This window comes from Miniopterus schreibersii, assembly GCF_964146895.1.
Source record: "Miniopterus schreibersii genome assembly, chromosome: 2".
In the NCBI taxonomy this organism is placed as follows: Eukaryota; Metazoa; Chordata; class Mammalia; order Chiroptera; family Miniopteridae; genus Miniopterus; species Miniopterus schreibersii.
In genome coordinates, this window is record NC_138102.1 from 70,890,132 (window position 1) to 70,914,027 (window position 23,896).

Here is a 23,896-nt window from a genome sequence, read left to right on the forward strand (position 1 = left end):
AAATCTTACCTTTTGCGACAGCATGGATGGACATGGAGAATATTATGCTAAGTGAAATAAGCCAGTCAGAGAAAGACAAGTACCATATGATTTCAATTATATGTGGAATCTAATGAACAAAATAAACTAACAAACAAAGTGGAAACAGACTCATGGATACAGAGAACAAACTGACAGCTGTCAGAGGGGAGGGGGTTGGGGGCTGGTAAGAAGGGTAAAGGGATTAAAGCAAAATAAAAAAAGAAAGACTCATGGGCACAGGTAATAGTATGTATGGGTATTTCCAGAAGGAAAAGGGGGTGGAGGGAGATAGAAAAAGGTAAAGGGGATAAAAATAGTGATGGAAGGAGACTTGACTTGGAGTGGTAAACACACAATGCAATATACAGATGATGTATCGTAGAATTGTATACCTGAAACCTGGATAATTTTATTAATCACTATCATCCCAAATAATTCAATTTAAAAAACAAAACTCTAGCCAATGTAATCACCATATAAACTTCCATATGAGGAGAACAATTTAATAGAATACTACTATCCCCACAGATCCTATTCAAGTTTAGCCAGCTGTGCCAACAATGTCACTTTTTCCAATCTGATCCAGGATCCAATGCAGGAATACATTGCATTTAGCTGTCATATCTCTTCAGTCTCTTTCAATCTGAAACAATTCCTGTTTTTCTGTTATTCATGGCCTGGACAGTTCCAAAGAATACAGGTCTTTCATTGTGTAAGATGGCCCTCAACCTAGGTCTATACAATATTTCATCATGTCCAAACTCACACCAAGAATTCTTAGCCAGAATAGGAAATAATGCTGAGCTCTTCTTAGCATAACTCTCAGGAGGCACATGATATTGATGGTGCTCCACCTGGTCAAATTGGTGTTTATGATAAAAATACAATTTTCCTGTTTTGTACTCAATCTAGTAGTGGGGTGGGATGGGGTGGAATATTCTTAGATTTTGCCAGTATCCGATTCCTCATAGAACCTCCACCAGCTTTGACATCCTTTGATGACTCATGTCTAAATCAACCACCACTCTCTGGTAATTGCCAAATGATGATTTTTTTTTCTATTTATATAATTCCTTCTGCTTTTATTAACAGGCATTCTATTATGGAAAAGGTTTCCTTCTCCTCCATGTATTTATCTTACCTATTCATTTGTATTAGTATAAACTAATGGATTCCTATTTTATTCAATGGTTATCATTGATTACTACCATTATTTTGATGCTAAAATTGTCCCAGATTTTGGCCAGTGGGAGCTACTCCAAGCTGGCTCCTCTGTCACTTTGACAACATTATGTGTTAAATATTTCCTTACTTTTTAGTATAAATAAGATGGTCCAGGCTCATCATGCACATTCCCTATCCCAAACCTTGAATCAGCCCTACTTCCAAGGAGCACTTTTGGAAGCGTGATATTGAGAAACCTATGTCTCACACCTGGTATGATCATTGCCATTGCAGTGTCATAGCTTTTAGGCCCTCTTAGGGAATGGAGCTGGAAAATATGCACATATATACACATACATATATACTATTTATATCTATTACTATATTTATCTGTTTATACATATTGAAAAAAATGAGTTTATATCAATTTCTCCAATTTCAATCTAATACCTGAGGGCTCTTTCATTCCCCCTTTCTATGCTTATAAATTTTTTCTCCAACAATGAAAAATGCAGCTTTTATACTCCTCAATATTTGCTCAATTGATTTACTTATTTACTCAATGTAACCAATCTCCTACACACCAGCCACATCGCTTGCTTCCCCAACCACTGGCATGCCAATGCCTCTATACCTGCAAAAGAAGAGAAGGAAAAGCAAGGGAAAGGAAGAAAGATGGAGAGGGAAAAGTAGGAAAGGAGGAAGGAAAAGATGGGAAGAAGGGAAGGGGGAGGGGAAGGGGGAGAGGGGAGGGGAGGGGGAAGGGAGGAAGCAGATACTTACTTTTAAAACATCTTCCACAGCCATCTTCCCTTCTTGTCCTAGTAAAATAGTGTATGGGTAAAGCCAGTGGATTGCATGTTTGATTGACATCATAGGAAAGGAATCCTATTTAGGAGCAAAAATAGATGTGAATGAGGAACATCTAAAATAAATCTGAAAAATTATGCAAAATATATATGACGTTAAAATTGCCTTATAATTAATAACTAATAGGTTACTCATATTTCCCAGAAGGCTACATAAGCAAATATTCATTATTTCCTCTTTTCTTCCTATTCTACACCCTTTCCTTTGGTAAGCTCTCCCACACCCATCTTTCAGCTTCCATCTATGTGTTGATGGCTTCCATGTTTATATCTCTATTCCTGACCTCTTTCTTGAGCTCTAGACTTGAACTCTCAATTACACATTGGATGTAACCATATGAATATCCCATAGACGCCGATTCAGCATGTCTGAAACTACATGTCTGAACACATCTCCCTACCCTATTTGTCCCAAACTCTCTTCTCCATCTTTATTCCTAATCTCAGTTAATCTCATCCACATGCACCTCACTTCAAAATTATAACCACAAAGTTATAAACTGTTCATTATCCCCAAATCCTTACCCCCAAATCAAACTGCTTTTCCAGTTCAGTTCACCTTACTTTTAAAAGTCTATTAACAGGGACAATTAGGGAAATTTCAGTATGGACCATCTATTAGATGATATAGATTTACTGTTAATATGCTGAGGCATGGGTGTGATAATGGTGTTTGGTTATATAAGAGAATGTCCTAATTCTGAGAAGTTGCATACTGAAGTATTAAGAATGTTTGCTGTGTACTCTCAAATGGTTCAGAAAAAAATGAGCAAGCAAATGTGGCAATATGTTAACAATTGGTGATTCTATGTGAAGGAATTAGAGATGTTCATTTTACTATTTTTTTTAACTTTTTTAAGATTTAAGAATTGTCCAACTGAAGAGTTCTGAGCAAAAACAAAAGGAACGAAAAGTAAAAGCATAATCAACAGAAGAGAAAAAACAGTTCTAGATGTATAGAACAGTGTAAGCAATACCCAAGAAACCTAACTCACTGACTCTCAGGAAATATAAAATAAATAGCAATAAAAGTTTAAAATGTCTCATCTAGGTGATATCTCATTGTGATTTTAATTTGCATCTCTATGGTGATTAGTGATGTTGAGCATCTTTTCATATGTCTATTGGCCATCTGTATGTCCCCTCTGGAGAAGTGTCTATTCAGGTCCCTTGCCCATTTTTTAATTGGATTGTTTGTCTTCCTGAGTTTTATGGGGGTTTTTAATATATTTTAGAAATTAAGCCCTTATTAGATGTATCATTGGCCAATATGTTCTCCCATACAGTGGGTTCCCTTTTCATTTTGTTGATGGTTTCTTCTGCTGTCCAGAAGCTTTTTAGTTTGATGTAGTCCCATTTGTTTATTTTTTCCTTTGTTTCTCTTGCCCTAGTATGCAAATTAAAACCACAATGAGATATCACCTCACACCTGCGAGAATGGTTACCATCAATAAATCAACAAAAAACAAGTACTGGCGAGGACATGAAGAAAAGGGAACCATAGTGCATTGTTGGTGGGAATGCAAACTGGTGCAGCCACTGTGGAAAACAGTATGGAGTGTTCTCAAAAAAGTAAAACTGGAACTGCCTTTTGACCCAGGATTCCACTTCTGGGAATATATCCCAAGAATTCCAAAACACCAATCAGAAAGAGTATATGCACCCCTATGTTCATAGCAGTGTTATTTACAGTAGCCTAGATCTAGAAATAGCCCAAATGCCCATTAGTAGATGAGTGGGTAAAAAAGCTGTTGTAGCCCTGGGCAGTTTTGCTCAGTGGTTAAAGTGTCAGCCTGTGGACTGAAGGGTTTTGGGTTCAATTTCGGCCAAGGGCACGTACCTCAGTTGCAGGCTCAGCCCTGGTCAGGGCACATGCAGGAGGCAACCAATTGATGTGTCTCTCTCACATCGATGTGTCCCTCTCTCTCCCTTCCACACTCTCTGAAAAACAATGGAAAAAATATATATCCTCGGGTGAGGATTAAAAAAAAAAAAAGCTCTGGTACAGTTACACAGTGGAATACTACTCAGCCATAAAAGAAAGGAAATCTTACCTTTTGCAACAGCATGGATGTACCTGGAGATTATTATGGTAAGTGGAATAAGCCAATCAGAGAAAAACAAATACTATATGATCTCACTTATATGTGGCATCTAATGAACAAAATAAACTGACGAACAAAATAGAAACAGAGGCATGGGTACATGGAACAGACTGACAGCTGTCAGAGGGGAGGGGGGACTGGATGAAAAAAAGTGAAGAGATTAGCCAAAGAACATATATGCATAGCCCATAGACACAGACAACTGTGTGATGATGGCCAGAGGAAAGAGGGGTGGGGACCGGAAGGAGGTGGGCAAAGTGGGGGAAAATGGGGACATCTGTAATAGTGTCAACAATAAAAATAACCTTTAAAAAAGATAAAAATAAATTAAATATAAATATCTTATCTAGGTGATGTTCCCACTACCTGGGATTATGCTCTTTAACAGAGTCTCTCACTATTTTAATAGTCCCATACTTGGTCCCAGTGCATCTAGGCCCTCCATATCCCTCCTTCCTCCAAAAAGAGGTATCTGACTCCAATAGAAAGCAGTGGGCAAAAGTAGGTTTACAAACAACTGTACTTACTAATGTTTGATGGGCCACTTCTTCCACATTATAAAACCCAGACAACTTCACTCACCACATAAAACACTTCACACTAACGTTCTAACCTATCCACCATGCAGGCTTGCTCTTGTGATACAACTTACTCTCCAAAAGTATCAGGCCTTTTTGGGATTCAACACTTTCTAAGTGCTGTTCCCTCTGCCTGGAGGCCTTCCTGCCACTCCAGACAGGACCATCACAACCTTTGTGATACTGCAGTGGATAACGTCAATGCTCCACCAAATCCCCTCAGATCTGTTCTTATCTTTTCTGTGCCTCCCAGCAGCCAGCTGCTAAAGATCTTTTGAAAAAGAGTATCCTTGAGCTCCCTTTGCTCAAAGGCTGGGAGAATAGCTAGTGCCCAGGAAGTGGTGCACCCTGGGGTGACCATTAACCAATGACTGATGGCACTGGAGTGTAAAAGCCACAGCTCCCCACATCAGGCTGGGGCAAGTCTGAGGCACAGCTTACACTACAGCATACCTCTGTGTGATCAGCCTAAAAGTCTTTCCCTCTGTTTCCAGAACTTACCTGAGATGCACATCCACCTTCCCCTCTCTAAGACTGTAAGCTCTTTAAGGGTTCAGAAGACACCATTGATCTCTGAATAGTTTGCTGCACTGAACAACAAATTAATCTCAGCTCTTGCAATATTTACAAAGGAATATGACAAGGCAAACTGAAATGATTAATATCCAAGGATAAACCTTTTAATTTTCTTTGCCTCATTTGGGTATACCAGTCATTACTTTATTCTATACATACCAGGATTTGAACTGCAGCTGGTAAACTATCTAAAGGAAAATCTAGAAGTCCCAGAGTAGAAGATTCTTGGGAACAAAGAGTGGTGGCAAAGGACAAAAGTTGAGAAATTCTAGGGGAAAAAGAGAAATTATATTAAATCTTATTATAACAGTTTTAATATAAAGTATGTACAAATCTGTTTAATCTAAGAAGATGACATCTACTATCAAATTCTTAAGAAACAGCAGCTCCACATTAAAATATTCCATTTAAAACTCAGAACCTGATTAGATAACAGATATATTTCTGAAATCCATCACAATATGTGAAGTTTTTTACAACCTGGCAGCCTCACCTCCTACCTTTCTCAATCTAAACCTATCTCTAGCCACCTGCAGCTTTTTATAGCCTCAAGAATGAGACATACACTCTCATATCCCATGCTTTTAAAAAAAAAAAATTCTTAGAATTCCTTAATTCCATTCTCTATCTGGCAAAGCCTACTCATTCTTTAGGACCCACCTCAATGTCAATGCCTTTATGAAGTCCTTATAAACTCTCAACCACAATAGCCCCCAATACTTTAAAAGTATTACCTTACTACACTATCTTAAAGTATTCAAATATTTTTAATCTCTACTAGATGTTGTTTCTTGCCATCAAAGATCATGTCTTTACCATGATTTTTATCTTTATCATCTTCTTTATCACTTCTATCATCAGCAATTACCACAGCTACTAAAAAATCCTTCAGAGAATAGTTGTTGAATGAATGAATCAATCAATCAATGGCAAAACAAATTCAATATTAAGTGTCCAGATATTTATATAAAAATATATAAATGTACAGATGACTTACTTTTCAGCAGAAACATTGGGTCCAACAGAATATAACAGTCTAAGTTGGTCCTGAAATAACATAGAAATATCAAAACAATTAATAAGGAATATAATAGATTAAATGTAAATGCTTTATAGACAATCCAATCTTTTAATTAAGCCAATACTAAGCAATTAAGAGCAAAAAATAACTTATTGATACATGTTATTTTCTATAAAAAGTAGTCATTTTGAAAATCTGTTAGAAAAATAATACCACAACACTTTTTCTTCCTCATTTCCAGAGACTTTCTTCACCCTGTATCCTTTTTTCTCACCATTAACAACTGAGGAGGACATGTACCAACACGGTAACATTTTCATAGAAACTGAATTTATTATGAATAGAAAAATTGTTTAAAAACTAAATTATCCTTGTTCACACTTACCTTAAAGGGTAGGTAATAAATATCTCTGGCTTGAAATCGAGAACGGAGAGGGGGGTCTAATGGATTCCCAGAGTACTTAGGCACTGGCAAGCCCAAGGCAATCACTCGGAAATTTTCACTGACTCGCACAATCTTCCAAGCATCCAGCTCTGTTTTGGTATGATCCTTAAAGAGTATGAGATCAAAAATTACAGCATAACTAAAATAGATTACAACTGCAAGAGCTTCCAAGACTAAGAAATGTAGGCCCTGACTGCTGAGAACACTCTCAAAATCAAACTGTCAAGGAAGGAAGCAAAGTGAAATGAGGACCTGGATACCAGAACATGAAGACTGATGTGTCAAAAGGAGAAGCAGTGAACACATGAAGGAACAAAGGAGACCTGGGTCGGGTTTCTAAGTCCTACAGAGTAACACAGAGGAACTAAGTCAGGAAGGTAAGGACAGTATACTGGCTCAGACCAGATGATGAAAAAGGTAGTCCCAGAGGGCAGGCCACCGGCAGAGCAGAGCCTGCCCTGGACCTTAAATAGATAACTGTGTCTACAGGTATATTTCTACCAAGGTATATGAATAGTAATAACTAGCATGTATTAAAAACTTACTACATGGTAAGCACTTTATGAATTTTTCTCATTTAAATTTCACCAGAATCTAAATAGACATTTAATTCTTTTTTATGAGTGAATGAACTGTTCAGAGGAGTTACATAACTTGCCCATGGTCCTGCAACTAGTATGTGGTGGTTTTGAAGTTATAAATCCTGGCTCTAGTGCTTTATGCAAACTCCAGCTAAGTGAACAAGAGTATGCCATAATACCCTCTGAGCCTCAGCTTTCTCACCTATAGAGTGAGAATAATATCACCATTATTATGCCTATAATGAAATTAAATGTGATTATGTATGTGAAAGCAACAGGTCCATAGCAGGCATCTATTAAGTGCCATTCCTCCCATTTCTGCCTGACCTTATCAATGGCTCTTCACTGTCCTCAGCTGTAGAATCCATGGAGCTTACCCAGCTGATATGAATGTGGCCCACATGACAATGTAGAAACTCTTAACATGATTCTCAAGGCCTTTCTTGGCCAGATTCATGTCTGACTCTCCCAGTCTCAGCAACCACTTCACACCCATCCCCTCAGGCCGCCTCTCCTGGCCCTGTGCCTATGCCCATCTCACAACTGTGGCTCCCCAGGCACATCATGCTGCTTCACCAACACTGCTCCACTGTTTGGAATACTCTTTCCGCTTTGCACACCTTAAACATAAGTATCATTCAAAGACAGACAGTATCATCTTTAAAATGGGACCCTTTCTAGTCCCCTCTTTCCATTAGAATCACTTTTGTACCCCATGCACTATGCAAGCGTCTATCATCAGACATTTGTGCACTGACTTCTGCACATAACTGTTTCTTGCTGGATCCAGATCTTGAAAGGACTTAATACCTCTAGCACATAATAGGACAAACGTCTGTTGACTGAATGCATGAAATAATTTTTTTAAATATATCTTTATTGTTGAAAGTATTACAGATGTCCCACTTTTTCCCCCATGGATCCCCTCTACTCCGCATCCGCCCCACCCCCAGCCTTCCCCACACTACTGTCTGTGTCCATGGGTTATGCATTTATGCATATAAATTCTTTGCTTAATCTCTCCCGAACCACTCCCCCACCCTCACCTTCCCTCTGAGATCCCTCAATCTGTTCCTGCATGAAGTAATTTTAAAACATAATGAACAATTGCTAGCATTACCAAAATCATGACCCTACATTTCATTAATAGGACTAACACTGACACTATCTCCTATGCACTAGAAAACAAGAATCTGGATATAATCCTGTCTGAGAAATCAGGAGTATAATTTTCACAGAGCTGAACATTTCCATTTCCCATTCATCTGAAACTGATAATCAGAATATACATAAAATTGATATAAACCAATTGTATGTTTCCATACATTCTACTATAATCACCTCTATGAAACCATTAACGTTTTGAGATACTCAAATTTCGTACAGAAATAAATGGGACTTCAGTTTTGGTGCTGAAGTCCTTTTATCACAGAAATTGTCTTAAAGTGGTAATGTTTTGTGAAGAGATCTTGCCTATATTCTGTGAGGTTCCTATGAGACTGATTCTGTGAATAGAGAAATTACACTTACCAATAAAAATTATGTATTTATGCTGATATTCACATTGGGGAAAATGCAGTACATCCTTCTCAGTTAATAAGCATGCCTTGTATACTAAAGCCCATTTGAGCCATATCTCAAATTCCTATCCAAAGTAAGACGTTCAATAACTTCACACAGAATTCTATTACATGAATAAAGAATATATTGAAGTTCTTGTTATGAAGTAAATCATATACCTTAAAAAAATGATTCCATAATCTAAGTATTCTTTTCCAAATCGCTCACTAAAAGCAGCAAATAACAATATAGAGGCAAATAATAGTTATTTTGTAATTAGAAAATATTTAAAGAGAAAATGTTCTGTATCATATCTACCTACCTTTAAAATAAATGTAAATTATTCTTCTATTTACATTTATTTACATTATTTATAAAATATAAATTGATAAAACAAGATTTTTAAAAAATAAATAAATAATAAAATAGCTTTCATTTCAATAAATTAACTGTAACAATATGAATGAATGACTTTAACTTTTCTTATTGATTAAACCCTCAAATATTGCCCTAGCCAGTGTGGGTCAATTGGTTGGAGCATCATCCCATACACCAAAAAGTAGTAGGTTCCATTCTCAGTCAGGGCACATACCCAGGTTGCAGGTTCAATCCCTGGTCAGGGCACCTGCAGGAGGCAGCAAATCAATGTTTCTCTCTCTCTCTCCCTATTCCTCTCTCTCAAAAAAAAATCAGCCTGGGCAGGCATGGCTCAATGGTTGAGCACTGACCTAGGATCCAGGAGATCACGGTTCCATTCTCGGTCAGGACACATGCCCAGGCAGCAGGCTCGATCCCCAGTTGGGGGCATGCAGGAGGCAGTCGATCAATGATGACTCTCTCATCATTGATGTTTCTATCTCTCTCCCTCTCCCTTCCTCTCTCTGAAATTAATAAAGATATTCAAAAAATTTCAATTAAAAAATAAATCCTCAAGTATCCTCTTGTTACTATACTAGTATGGTGCCATCTTTAGATACAGCCAAAAGAAAACAACTACACTACACAATGAAAACACCAGCTAGGATCTCCCATAAATAGTAAAGAATCAGAGTACTGAAAGGATTGCAAGACATGTTTCCGAGAAAACAGATTCAGATGGTGGAATCAGAAAGAGATGCTCCTGGTCCTACCAGTTGTGGAGCATCAGTTCAATCAGACCCTCTGGTGACAGCATCTATTATTTGGTGCCTAGGTTGTTCTGGGTTTGTATTAGTTCCCTGGGAGCAGAATCAAAAAGAAGCTTGACACAGATCCTGCTCTTAAACAATCTGTAAACAACTTGGGGTAGTAAGATTAGCACATATGTATCTCTACAGAATAGGTGTGAGAGAGATTCTAAATCCTAGGATGCGGAGGCAGAACATCAGTCCCTGGAGACATGGTGAGCCAGAGAGCTCCATTGTGGAACAGCTGGAGCTGAGTGAACAGGGCTGCCTTCTTGTCCTTTTGTAAATTATATGGAACCCTTCTCCAAAGCCTTTGAAGAGTCCCACACTCCCTTGTTGTGCCCCTCGTTATACACACTTGTATCACAGTATTTAAAGATTTTAGTGTACTTATTCATTCATCTAACAAATAGTTATTGAGCACTTACCTAGTGTCACGCATTGCTCTAAGAGCTTAAGATAACATCAATGACAAAAATCCCTCCCCTCGTGAAAGTTATAATCTAATAAAGGGAAGCAGAAAATGAACTAAAAACATAATAAGTAAATCATATAGGATGTTAGAAGACTTTATGGGGAAAAGAATAGAGCAGAGTAAGGGAGTATGGGGGAAGAGGGGACATTACAATTTTAAACAGGAGGGTTAGGGCAGGCTTCATTGATAATATAATATTTGAGCAAAGACTTGAAGGAGGTACAGAAGTAAGCCGAGCAGATATCTGGGAGAAAACCATTCCCAAAGAGTAAAGTGTCTGTGCAAAGCACCTATAAGGTAGGAGAATGCCTATCCGGCATGTTTAAGGTATAGTAAAAGGAATTCTAGCAGCTGGAGTGGAGTAAGAAGAAGGCTAGGAGAAGATAAGGCCCACTGTAAAGACTTTGGATTTTATCTGAGAACAGGGGAATGACCTGATCTGTCGCATGTTTTAAAGTGATCACTGAATGCTGTGGGGCAGGAAGGATAGAAGCAGGGGGTCGGGTCCAGTTCAGGGGTGGGGAACCTTTTTTCTGCCAAGGGCCATTTGGATATTTAGAACATCATTCAGGGGCCATACAAAATTATCAACTGAAAAATTAGCTATGATAAAAGCTCCTAGATTTACTGAATTTCATGTCCTGCCTGCAGTTGCCTTGGCAGGGCCAGACCAAATGATTTCTTGGGCTGTACACTCCCCACCCCTAAATAAAAGGCCAGTGTCTTGTCACTTTAACATCAACAACAAAAACCCAGTAGATGTGTAATTTAAACAATATGTTGAAATGGGAGATGTGGTGATTATAATGGGAAGTTTTTGTGAAAGTTAGGTGCTCTTAGAACAACTCAGGCATCAGAGACTGGTAGCTTGAACCATTAAGGGTATCTTTTATTGTTTTTTTAAAATATGTTTTTACTGATTTTAGAGAGAGAGAAAGGGAAAGGAGAGAGATAGAAACATCAATGAGAGAGAAACATCGGTCGGCTGCCTCCTGCACGCCCCCTACTGTCCACAACCGGGACATGTGCCCCAACTGGGAATTGAACCTTTCAGTGCATGGGACGACATCCAACCAATTGAGCCACACTGGTCAGGGCCAGGGTATCTTTTAAATATCTTACTAATTTCTGTCAATATCTCCTGAACTTTGAGCTTCCTGAGGCCAAGAACTGAACTTTTTTCAGCTTTGTATTCCCGCCACTGTCTAGAAGCCACTAGACTCTTAGTAAATAGTTTTTGAGAGATGGAAAGTGGAAGACAGGAAAGGAGAAAGAAAGGGAAGAAGGATTAAAAGGAGAAAGAAAGAGAAAGAGGAAAAAAGGGAGGGAGGAAGGGAGGAAGGAAAAAAGAAAGTTATTAGATTGGCAAGAAAAAGTAAAAATCTTGGAGATTTTCTAACATGGTCAGCAAATATTAGAAGAGCCCTGTAAACTGCAAACTCATGACCTGACTTCAGCAATTTGCCACAGATCAGATGTGGGCCACCTGAATATGTGCCCTCATTCTGATACAGTTGTGTCTTATACAACAAATGGCACTACCCACAGCTCAGCAGTTAAGACAGAGCAGCTGAATTTTTCTTTTCTTACTTTGAGAAGTTTGTCATAACGCTCTGCAGACATTAGGAAGCGTCCATCTTCAAGCTGCATCTCCCTATTTTCCAGCAAGTTGTTCAAAACAGGCAAAACATTCCTCTCCGCCTTTTCCAAGCCTTCCAAAACGAGAGTTCTGCCTTCTGTGGCTGCACGAACTGCACACTATTTCCAAGAAACAAAAACAATATGAGAATATAGAAGATAGCAGAACATGGCCTAATTTTACTTGTAATGCAAATGATATTTGTGTTTCTCATTATAGGGACTGGAAATCAGGAAAGCTGGGTTCCAGTTCTTGATTTTGCTTTATCTACCTAAATGATGTTAGGCAAGTGATTTTTCCCTCTTTAGGCCTGTTTCCACCATTTGTAAAATGAAGAGATGGGAAGAAATTATCTCTAAGGTTCCCTTCAGCTGTAACATTTCAGATAACACCCAATGAAATAGAAAACTCAAAGCTATCTTTGAATCGGTAACATAACTAAACAAGGAAACAGAATCCTTAACTAGAAAAGGAAATGAAGATACAATCTGTCCTATCTATCCCACAAGCTTCTAGAGAGGACCAAATAAGCTAGCTGAGAACACATGGAGACTGTAAGGTTTTAAACAAGAGTCACCATCCAAACAAATTCAGGTTTATTCCAATGTTCAATGCTGCCAACATTACAAACTTACCAAATTTTTCTAGTGAAATCTTAAAAAAAGGGGGAGAAAAGTGCATACATATTTTATGTGGAAAGATTACTTGTGATTGTTTCTCAAAGCAGAAATTACATCAACCATACAGATCCTTTCCTGCACTTCAAGCTACAGAACTTCAAGAGACCTAATTTTCTCAAACAGAAGTCAGAAAAAATATAGCAAGATCCTTCTGGACAAACCACCTCATACAACAGGTTTAACAGCCCAACATATGGACACAAAGGATTTCGAGATAAAAGCAGTTGCATGACCTAAAATAAAAAATTGTGTAAGTCTCTGCTCTAAATTTGCTTCTGATTTGATAAAAGACCTTAGGCAAACAATTAATCTGGAGGTCTGTGTCCTCATTTCCTAAATGAGACTATCCTCAAGGGATGTTGTACACTATCGCTATTTCTGAATCAAAGCAGTATTGGAAAAAAATTTAAAGCTATCAAACCTATTAAAATATAAATTATTTTTAATATAGCCATGATTTAATGAATATAAGATTCAAAAGAGCTTCAAATTACTCAAAATTGTTACAGTGTAATAGTACTGACGAAGCCAAAGAAATTTTAAAATTTACATTTCAAGTTTTATTTTAAAATGTCAGAATAGGGTAAGATCAATTTTTGGTTGCTTTAGCACTTATGGGCTTACCAGTGACTTAGGTTAGTCACTTTACCTCTCTGAGCCTCCATTTCTTTCTAAAGCTACACTAATTATGGTACATATCTCACTGATTATAGTGAAGATTAAATAAGATAACCTGTGGCACACAGTAAGCCTTTAAGAAAGGACTGGCTGTTATTATTGTGAATTCTATCATCCTTGTCATCAGTTGTCATCGTTATCATCATTGCTTTTTCAGGGAAGTCGCATAATATAGTAGAAAAAACCTAAACTTTGAAATTGGATAGATCCTGACTCAAATTCTACCTCTGCTATTTATCAGTTGTATGGCCATGGCCCTCTAAGGCTCAGTTACTTCACCTATAAACTGAGGAAGTCATCTCCCTCCTAAGGGTGTTTTAAGAATTATTTATGTCCCTTGATTTTTTAAAATAAATTATACAAATCTGCCAAACAGTTAACATTATATGAGTAGATAAGCATTGGCAACATGGTAAGAAGCCAAGGCCTGAGTTATGACAAACAAAGAGGCCAAAGTAAACATAGACTTTCTCCAATTTCCAAGTGACAATTAGAACATATTATAACAATATGGCTTCAAAGGATCTGGTGCAAGTATCAGAATTCAGCCAGTCTCAAGAGCTTGGCTTCTATAAGAGATGATTTCCAAATTCCAAGTACTTAATTCATTATATGAGTAGAATAAACTTCTGAAAGACAACTTTGTAATTTTCACAGTGGTTACATGTGGAAAGTAGCATCAACATCAATAAATGAGATAAAATTTACAAATAAATGTTTTCCTTATTTCCAAAAAGAGTACAAGGAGTTTAGACAAGATAAAAATCTTTTCTGATCAATAGCACTATTATTCAATTTATTAAGGGTTGCTTTTGATGACCTGTAATATTTAAGCTGTGCATTAAAAAACTTAACCATTATTTTTTCTATTAGTAAGAATCAAGAATAATCCAAAACAGAATACATTAAAATATCATAAAATTATTTAAAGTGCATTTTTATACTTAATATTAAATATGTATATTGTACATCAGGGAACTTCACAGTACCTTGTCAAACAAATTAACAAGATACAAATGTGAAAAGAGTTCGTGGCTGAAAAGTTTAAGAAAACCATTTGAACTTCCCATCCTGGCTTTCTACTCCCAAAATTAACATTATAAGGAGTGTCTCCTCTCAGTCAGACATAAAACCTAAATGTAATTTATTTGTAGCTTAGTTCATTTGTATTGGTTTATATTTGAATAATCTAAGCAACTGTACATTGACTTAAAGTCCTCCTCTCTGTAGTCACAAGGCAATAAACAGAATTAATTATTAGAATGGCAATAAATTAAAAAAATGAGGACAGTAACAGATTTTTAAAGGGTTAGAATATTGATGATTTAGGCTTTTTCAGGTTATTTTATCTTCTTTATTTTTATTAAATAAAAATATCTCATTTCTCCATGGGTATCATATCATCAGTCATAAATATTCATATTTCTGGTCTTTAACAAATTCTTTTTTTAAAGTAATGTATAATTTACTTACGAAAGTAACTGCATTAAAATATTTAAATTACCTTCACATCAACAAGTGGGTAAGTTATGGCAAATATTCACACAGACAAACATGGTATAAATGTTAACACTTTTTGATAGGCTGTAACTTATTTATTTCATCAGTACCTCTCTCTCCTTTTCCTTAACCACTCAATTTATTCACATCTTACAGGAGGAACAGCCAATAAACATAAAAAGTGTTCAACGTGGTTAGTAATTTTTAATGCAAATTAAAGCCTATCAATTTGGCAAAGTACTCAATATTAACAAGAATACATGAGGCAATCACCATAGTGCACTGATGACAGTGTAAGTTGGAACACCCTTTCTGGAAAGCAATTTGGCAATAAATATATATCAAGACTTTTGAAAATGTCCAGACGCTTTGATTAGCACTTATATTCCTAGCATTCAAATCTAAAAAAGTAATGAGATAATAACAAGATATAGGTTAGTATAATATTCACCAAAGTGGTAATTATAATAGCGAAACTTTAGAAAGAACCTGAATGACTAACAACATGGGAATGTGGATAAAATGGAAACATTAAATAAATAATGTCACATGTATTTCATAAAATACTATTTGGATACTAAAAATCATATTTTTGAGGAATATCTGATGTTATAGGAAGATGCTCCTGATAAAATATCAGGTTTTTTAAAAGCAAACTATATAAAACTTCATATACATGGTATATAACATTTTTATAAAAATTACACATGATTAAATAAATATGCATATAGGTATAATAGAAAGAAATGCAGAAAATATTAACATTGCTGTTTTTAAAGGGGAAGGTTACTAGAAATTTTTATTCTTCCCTATGCTATTTAGCATTTACTTTATTATACTATCCTTCTTTCCTCTGTTTCTTTTGTTTTCCCTACTAAAACATAGGCTCTATAATGACAGGAATTTGTTTCTTTCGTTCAATGCACCTAGAGAGCACCTGAAACATAGCAGTCATTTCAATAAATATTTGTTAATTAATAAATACTATATGTGTGCATATATGTTATATCTATAAAATAAGCATTTATGACTTTGTTAACAAGAAAAAATCATTATTTTGAAAGAAAATATAAATTACCCATATAAAATTAACCTAATTCTGACCTTCAAGCATAGCAGTTGAGTTTAACCTCTCATTTTATCATCATCCTTAATCCTATATGAAAATAAACAGAGGTCAAATGGCCATGAACCCCAACTTGGACTTGGGAGTTTTGCCAAGACTTCCAGCTGAAATGTCAGTTAATAATTACTTGGACATCACTCATAATGTGCATACAATGTCAACCACACTGAAAACCCCAAACTTTCTCTCCCAGCACCCACTACATGGCCCCATGTACTTTTTCATCAACACTGGCCCACTTAGATTTAGAGGCATTACCTGATAATAAATGAAGATATTGTCTCTCCCTTGACCCCAGATATCAAATTCAATAGTTAAGAATATTTAATAAATAAGAAGATTCTAAATTAGATAAATATAAAGACCTTTTAGTCAAACATATGACTAGCTGGTAATCAACTGGCAACTTCATCTATTGAGAATTCAGGTGGGAATTACTCATTTTGAAGACTCAAAATAGATGTCAAAAAGTCAGACAGCTTTTCCATTGGAAAGCCCTGGTTTTATCCAGAGCCTATTTACACTTAATTTATTTAAAAATTAAATGAGGTTGATTATCCAAAGGAGAAATCTATCTTCCAATATAAGTGCCAATTATATTCCAGACACTTTTTAGGTGCCAGAGATAAGCAAGATAGTTACATTCTGGTGAGGAAGGCAGACAATAAACATGGAAACAAAGAAAATATTTAGGTAAATTCATATAGTGATGGGTGCTCTGAAGAAGATTACATTGTATAATATGACAGCATGGTACATGTAGGAAGGGGGTGGGCACGATCAGTGATTACTTTAGCTAAAACATTCTGAGAATTTATAATCTGAATGAGGAGGCAGCAATACACAGATCTGAAGACAATATACCAAGGGGAAGAAATATCAAGTACAAAGGCTCTGAGGATGAAAAGCATTTGGTCTATTTTTAGAGAACAAGAAGGCCACTGCCGCTGGAGCCTAGAAAGCAAGGGAACGAGGGAAAGGAGATGCAGGGGACAATACTAGGTCCTGTACAATGTTGTAGGCCGTATTAAAGGGTCTAGATTTTATTCTGGGTGTGATGGGATTTCATGGCAAAGAAGTAATAGGATCTGATTATGAGCAAACAGTAAGGAATATTAAGTGCCAGGAAATGAGATAGAAGAAAAAAATATGAAAATCAGGTACAATCTCAATAAACAGTCTGAAGCAATTTAGAGAAAAGACCAACATTCCTACACCACAGTCACAGGCTCTGAAGGGGTCAGTGCATTACAATTTCCTAAATAACTTCATAATCAGTGGGATTCCCCTAAGAAACCATAAAAGTATAAAATACTATGATACATTTATATAGCACTTTATGTATTTTCTAAAACGCAAAATAGATTATCATATGAAAATATGCTTTTTAGAATGGCAGGAGGGTAGAATATTATAGTTTCATCTAAATATTTTACTTTATGTTTCAAGAAATAAAGCTTTAGCTAATCAATACATTTATTTACTTAAAACAACTCAATTTCTGAAATCTCTGAATAGCCAAAGTTTTAAGCTGTCTTTAAAATTACAAACATAAAAATCCACTTTTTCTTCCTCACTATTTGCATTGCAACAATCAATCTGAATATAAAATTCATTCAAAAAATGTTTTTAAATCCATACTCTAACAAACAAAGCCAGTTCTTTCACTGTCATTTAAACACATTCCTACCTCCTCCCCTCTGCTTAGGCTATCTCATTTTCTAATCCTTCTCACCAGCTCCTCACTATCCCAACTCAAATCTCATGTCCTAACTCTCATCCTCACTGGGTCCAGAAAAGACACAAGCATTATTAAAGGTAAATTTTTCCCCATCTGTAATTAGAAATAATCTATGAAGTGAACCTTTGGCATCATGTGAATAAAATGGACTTCTTTTAAATGTACTTGTGTGCTTCATCCACAAGGGGTTACTTTTTAATTGCTGGAAATCTGAACTTCTCAGATTTTCCCACTAAATGATGCTAAGTTTCATCACCATCTAAGAGGTGACTGCCATATCTCTCCATTTTAAGTGCATTTTTCCTTTTGTAACTAATAGTAATATATGCAACATATTCATATCCCAGTCTCAAAAAAATTTTCACTCCATGGATTTTTACAATTATACTTCTTAAAATTATAGAGTAATAGTGTACTCATGTGATAAGCTTCAAATTTAAAGAACTTTGAAAGTTCTTCCTCATCCCACCCCAGACGCCCAATCACATTTCCACAGAGGTAAGCTCTGTTGACAGATTCTTGTGTTTCCTTCTGGAAATTTTCAATGCAACATGAACATTTATATATTTCTTTTTTTCTTTTTATCACAAATGGGATCATATTATATACACTGTCTTGCAACTTAGGTTTTTTCATTTACATCCTGGTCTTCTTTCCTATCACTACACATATATTCACCTCATTCTTTTTAAAGGCTACAGAGAACTCTACTTACTGCTTTTTATTTACCTCCTAAATGTACATCATTATAGTTTTCATTTATACTTTCATATGATATCAAACAATACTACAATAAACAACCTTGTATATATAACTTTGCATGGTTGTGTGAATAACATTTGGAGGAAAATTGCTAGAAACATAACTGCTGGGTCAAAATATATCCTTTTGATAGGTACTGCCAAATTGTCTTTTAAATTGCATCAACAACAATGCTCTTTCCTCAGCCCTTTTTCCTCATCAACAATGGACATTAGCAAATTCTTTCATCTTTGCCAATCTGAGAGGTAAAAGAAAAATAGCAGCTCACTATTGTTTTAATTTTTATTTTTGTAAACAAAATGGTCAAGCATCTTGTCACAAATGTATTGGACATTTAAAATATTTTCTCTATGAAATGCTCATTTAAAGTCTCTGTCCCTTTTTCTCTAGGTATTCCTAACAAAGAACAATATTTAATATTTTAAGCAATAATTTGAAGAAATGCATAAGTTTCATTATAATATTCATAAAATATTACTTTAGTTAGTAATCTGTACCTAAGAACCACCTCCCCAAGCTGCTCCAAAAAGCTTTAGTTTCAGGAAGCATATTTAATTTCACTGTTTAATATACCTTTACCTACTTGACCTTTAGATTGAGAATACTTTAGTAAATGTGCTAGAGAATTTCCTATATTAAAATTTCTTTAATTCTTTAAAAAAAAAAATCAGAATTCTATAGGGAAGTAGTAAAAAGTAATTGAGAATTAAGAAAATGGCATAATGATCTTTAGCCAACATTTTAGAACCATTAATTTCATCTATGGTTTCTTATTTAGTGTTAAACCATGAAGGCATTTCCAAGAACAGACTCAAAAAATCTAAATCAAATATGTCTAGAGAGTGCAGTACAGCTATCTCTCACTACTACATGAGCTACCACTCTCTACTTTAAAAATCAATTCTGTACAGACCTGGAGTAAACAGCCACGCCTTAGAGCGTGATCAGAACTTGCCTGATCGATGTAAAAGGCGGTGCCTGCGCGGATCTCTCGACGCTGTTTGAGATCAGTTTCCGTGGTGTCCCTTGACAAGGCAATGTATTCCACTTCCCGTTTGGTCAGCTCCTGTAGAGCAGAGAGTGCAATTGTTCCAAAATAAAATCAAATTCCCAACATATGCTTTGGAGCTGACAATGCCACTGCCCCAGAGAAGTGCATTTAAATGTAATTCTAGATTAAAAAAACCTTCTGAGCCACAGCTTTGGAAAAAAAAAAATGCAATAAATTGAGCATTAATCAAAACATGTAGAGTTCTACTTTTACTGCACCCCATAATTTACCACGTAATAATTATTTACTATTTAAACAATAATAATAAAAATTAGATCTTATAAATCTTAATGTCTCCTGTAGAATTCTTTTCGAACATCATGAGTAATAATTTGGTTACTTGGTTTTCTCCCAAATGATAGCCATTTCTGCAAGTAATGTTCATCTTTTTTTAAAGGGTGATGTAAATTAATTCATTCCATTAGCCAGTGTTTACCAATTATAGACAACATGTTACGTACTTTACCAAGTGTGAAAATAAGGTAAATACCAACAGAAAGGTCAACAGAAAAGAAAGACACATACACAGCTATACAGGAAGGAAAAGAGGAAAAGGGATGAAAAGGGTGAGAGGGAGAGGGAAGAGGAGGAGGGGGAAGGAAAGAATTATTTTACCCCAAAAAAATCATCTATGATTTGAAGGGGCAACCACCTAGAATCCATTTCTTTTAGAATAACTTATCCATTGCTAAAGTCACTTTGCCCTACATGTAATATCCATGAACAAAAGGTTTTTAATAATACCCTTGATTTTACAATGTTGAATTAAAAACAATAACATTCTCCAATTGAATAAGGCATACAATATGTTTTTACTGAACAGGAAAAACAAACTAATTTACTGGAGTATAAAGAAAAGAGTTGAATAAGCATGCTATTAATAATCACTCACTCATTCAACTTATTTGTTTATACTCCAGCAAATTATTTTATAGTCCAGAAAAATATTTTTTTTCTCCACTTTATCTCCATGTGATGTTGATAAAAATATATTATTGTTGTTAATTAGTTTTCTTAAAATGTGCCATTTCCCATGCACCCATAAATTTAAATATACATGAAAAGAAGAAAAAAAATTTTCAATAGAGAAAACACACATCATCGTAGTGATGTCTTTTTAAATAAGAATGAACTGCCTGTGAGCGCACAATTTTGGAGTCAAGTAGAAAGTTCTTTTCTGCAGATACCTCCTTCTTGCTTCTGAAACCCTGTCACTCACGTTGGTTGACAAAGTGATACATGCCTCTTATCACTACATTGTACCACAATAATACCCTGGACTGCCACCCCAAGGGTATTATCCTCAGTCTTGACAGCTTCCTGGGACTCTTCATCAGCCAAAAGAAGCACCACAGTCTCCTCAGTTTCTGTTTCACAGAAGCATTCTAAGTGAGCTTACAAAAAGCACCAAGCAGCAGATGGAGGGGGCGGCAGTGGTCTGTTGAGTTTTTTTGAACTATCCAGAAAACCCCTTTTATATGACTTAAATATAAATACAACTATAAAATTATTTCTACTTAGTTTCTCACTGATTCAACAGGCTTGCCCCCAAATTTCTGCCTTTGCAGACCTCATCTATTGTGGCTTTTACTAAGTTAAGCATAGGACCTTATATCTAACGGTAGTACCCACAGCAGAGTTTACAAGGCAGCTTAGGCTAGTAAATTTTCTTATGTATGTTTCCACATCCTAAAGCTGCCTCAGGACTATTTCTCAATTTAAAGTTTTGTTTTGTTTTAAGATACAGACTTTACCCATATAAACTTATGTTGCATTTTTTAACCAAAAAGACTCCTATAATCTCCTAGCCCTTCTCATTCCACATTCCTTCCTAATAAGCTTCAAAGTCTTGCCAGAAACAAAATCAAAGTGAGATATTGTAGTTTTGAAATCAGCCAGGTGGAAAGCACGCATCTTAAAATGAAAGAGGTTCTAGACTTCAAATTCTCGGGAACTGACTCTACATTCTTCAACAAGACACATTTGCCTTGTATAATAATAAAGTGAGGATAGAGGATACAATGCATACAATGGCATATTACACCTCACAAACTGGTTCTAGGAACAAAAGATATGAAATGTATGGGCTAGAGGTAGTTAGGTTCTGATTTGTTCATCGTATTATCACTCCTGCTGTATATGATTTAGTGAGTACCAAAATAAATTCACCATTTGGCATAAAAGAGTACACAAAGTATATTTCTATAGCATAGAAATCAATTCTTTAATATCAAGAACACAAGGAAGATTTAAGCAAGGTTTTTCGCTTCATCCTAAAAAGTATCTTCAGAACAAAACTTCATTTGATAACATTTTTTCCTCAAATCACTAAAGTAATGCCTACAAATAATGACACAGTAGAAAAAAGTATTTTAATATTTTTTTACTTTGATTGAGAATTGAATACTTCAACTCACTTCACAATATGCTCAGAGAACTGCAAACATTTAAAAAGATAACATGTCAGAAAAAGGAAACAATATGAGATTTGAAGTCTAGCTCCATCATTACCTAGCTGAATAAAGCTTGAGTGAGCTATTTAATGAACTTGTTTTCTCATCTGTATAACACATAAGAGATATTCTACAAACCTTAGGATCCCTTTCTAAAGAGCATTTAATATAAAAAAGTCAAAAGAACTATTTGGCCTTTTAAAAATGTAGAATCGAGATAAAAGAATATTTCCTAAGTAGTATAAATCTAAGTTTTGTTTTGTAATCTCAGAGTTGCTGGTTCTATCTGCTACTCATTGACTGAATTTATATTTCCTTTCCACTGGAAGTGGAAGACTTTCTACTTAAAACAAAAATTTCCTACAGCTATGAAAAGCAATACATTTGCTTCCCAAATAACTTATTCCAAACTCTTTGTAAACAAATCAACTTTCAACATTAACAATTTTTTTCGAGTAATGACTTATCCTGGAATTTTTATAAATTCTTTATCTTAATTTATTTTCCAACATAACTTATCATTGTTAAGATCCTTAAGAATGCACAAGAATTGACTGCTTACCAGGTACTGCATAGCAATAGAGCGTCGAAGAGGCCCAGGAGGTCCTATTAGAAAGACATCCTGCCCCAGAAGATCCTTCTGCATTATCCATCTCAGATGCTGAATTACAGATTGAGCCAGAGAGTCTGAAACTTTAAGGGGGAAAAGGAAAAAGTGAAATGCAATCCGACTACTACATATAATATAAATCTCCAAGCAATCGCTGAAAACTGTATATTATATTAAAATACATATAACATGCATATAAACACACATTGATACATACACCAGGTGAATTTTCACACCACTTTACAATAAAGCTATCATTATCTATATTAAAATAGGACAAAGTTTATGATATCACAGAGAGTCACATAACATTTATAAGCTTATAAGAACATTTGAACACTCACCTATAAGTGTTGCTAAAGGAATGAAAGTGATTTTCAAGTGTGCTATGAGGAATAGTATCATTACTATATCACACTTTTATAGTTTACCCCTTTTGTTCTAAAAAGGGGATGTGATCAAATCATCCCAGACAATGAATGATCATTGTAGTCTTTTAAAATTTAAGAAAACTATATTATAACTTAGTTAGCAATGGGTTGTGAGATCTCAAACTTCACAGTTAAAAAGTTTGATGAAGATTTAAATGCCTTCTTTGAATTTGTCTGTTCTTCTACACCAATTATTTTGGGAATAGAAGACTGTTCTATGCAATGCCCTTCTAAGTGTACTATTAAATCACCCATCAATCTGCTCATCTTCTGCCTACCCATTTCCTAAAATGTTTGAGTTAATATAATTAATTTGTGTTTGCTCATTTGTCAATCACCCAGTGACAGAGCAGGTGCATTCCCAGATACGTAAGAAAAACTCTCACCCTTGAACATCAGGAGACACATAGAATATTCACAGCAGTGTTATTCAAAATAAAACTGGAGACAGGAAATGGGTAAAACATGCACAATACAATGACAAAAACAGAATGAACTACCACTACTTGCAACAATGTTTAACTCTTAAAAGGTATAATATTGAGTGAAAAAATTAAGTCTCAGAATGAGTCACATATGATACTATTTTGATAAAACTCAAAAAACTAGCAAATTGAGTTCGTTAGAAATATATACATATGTGATAAAACAGTGTTTGAAAAAG

At 35.5% G+C, this 23,896-nt stretch overlaps 1 protein-coding gene across 1 annotated transcript in view; it reads right to left on the bottom strand.

Annotated features, from left to right (window-relative positions):
• The window catches only part of VWA8 (von Willebrand factor A domain containing 8), a 331,062-nt gene that overhangs the window by 275,379 nt on the left and 31,787 nt on the right, over window positions 1–23,896 (bottom strand). The window contains exons 3-9 of the mRNA XM_081127980.1: window positions 22,754–22,884; window positions 19,643–19,753; window positions 12,152–12,319; window positions 6,720–6,884; window positions 6,311–6,360; window positions 5,473–5,581; window positions 1,969–2,073 (exon numbers count right to left, since the gene is read on the bottom strand). Of these exons, the coding sequence (XP_080984106.1) occupies window positions 1,969–2,073; window positions 5,473–5,581; window positions 6,311–6,360; window positions 6,720–6,884; window positions 12,152–12,319; window positions 19,643–19,753; window positions 22,754–22,884 (839 nt within the window). The remainder of the gene's footprint in view (window positions 1–1,968; window positions 2,074–5,472; window positions 5,582–6,310; window positions 6,361–6,719; window positions 6,885–12,151; window positions 12,320–19,642; window positions 19,754–22,753; window positions 22,885–23,896) is intronic.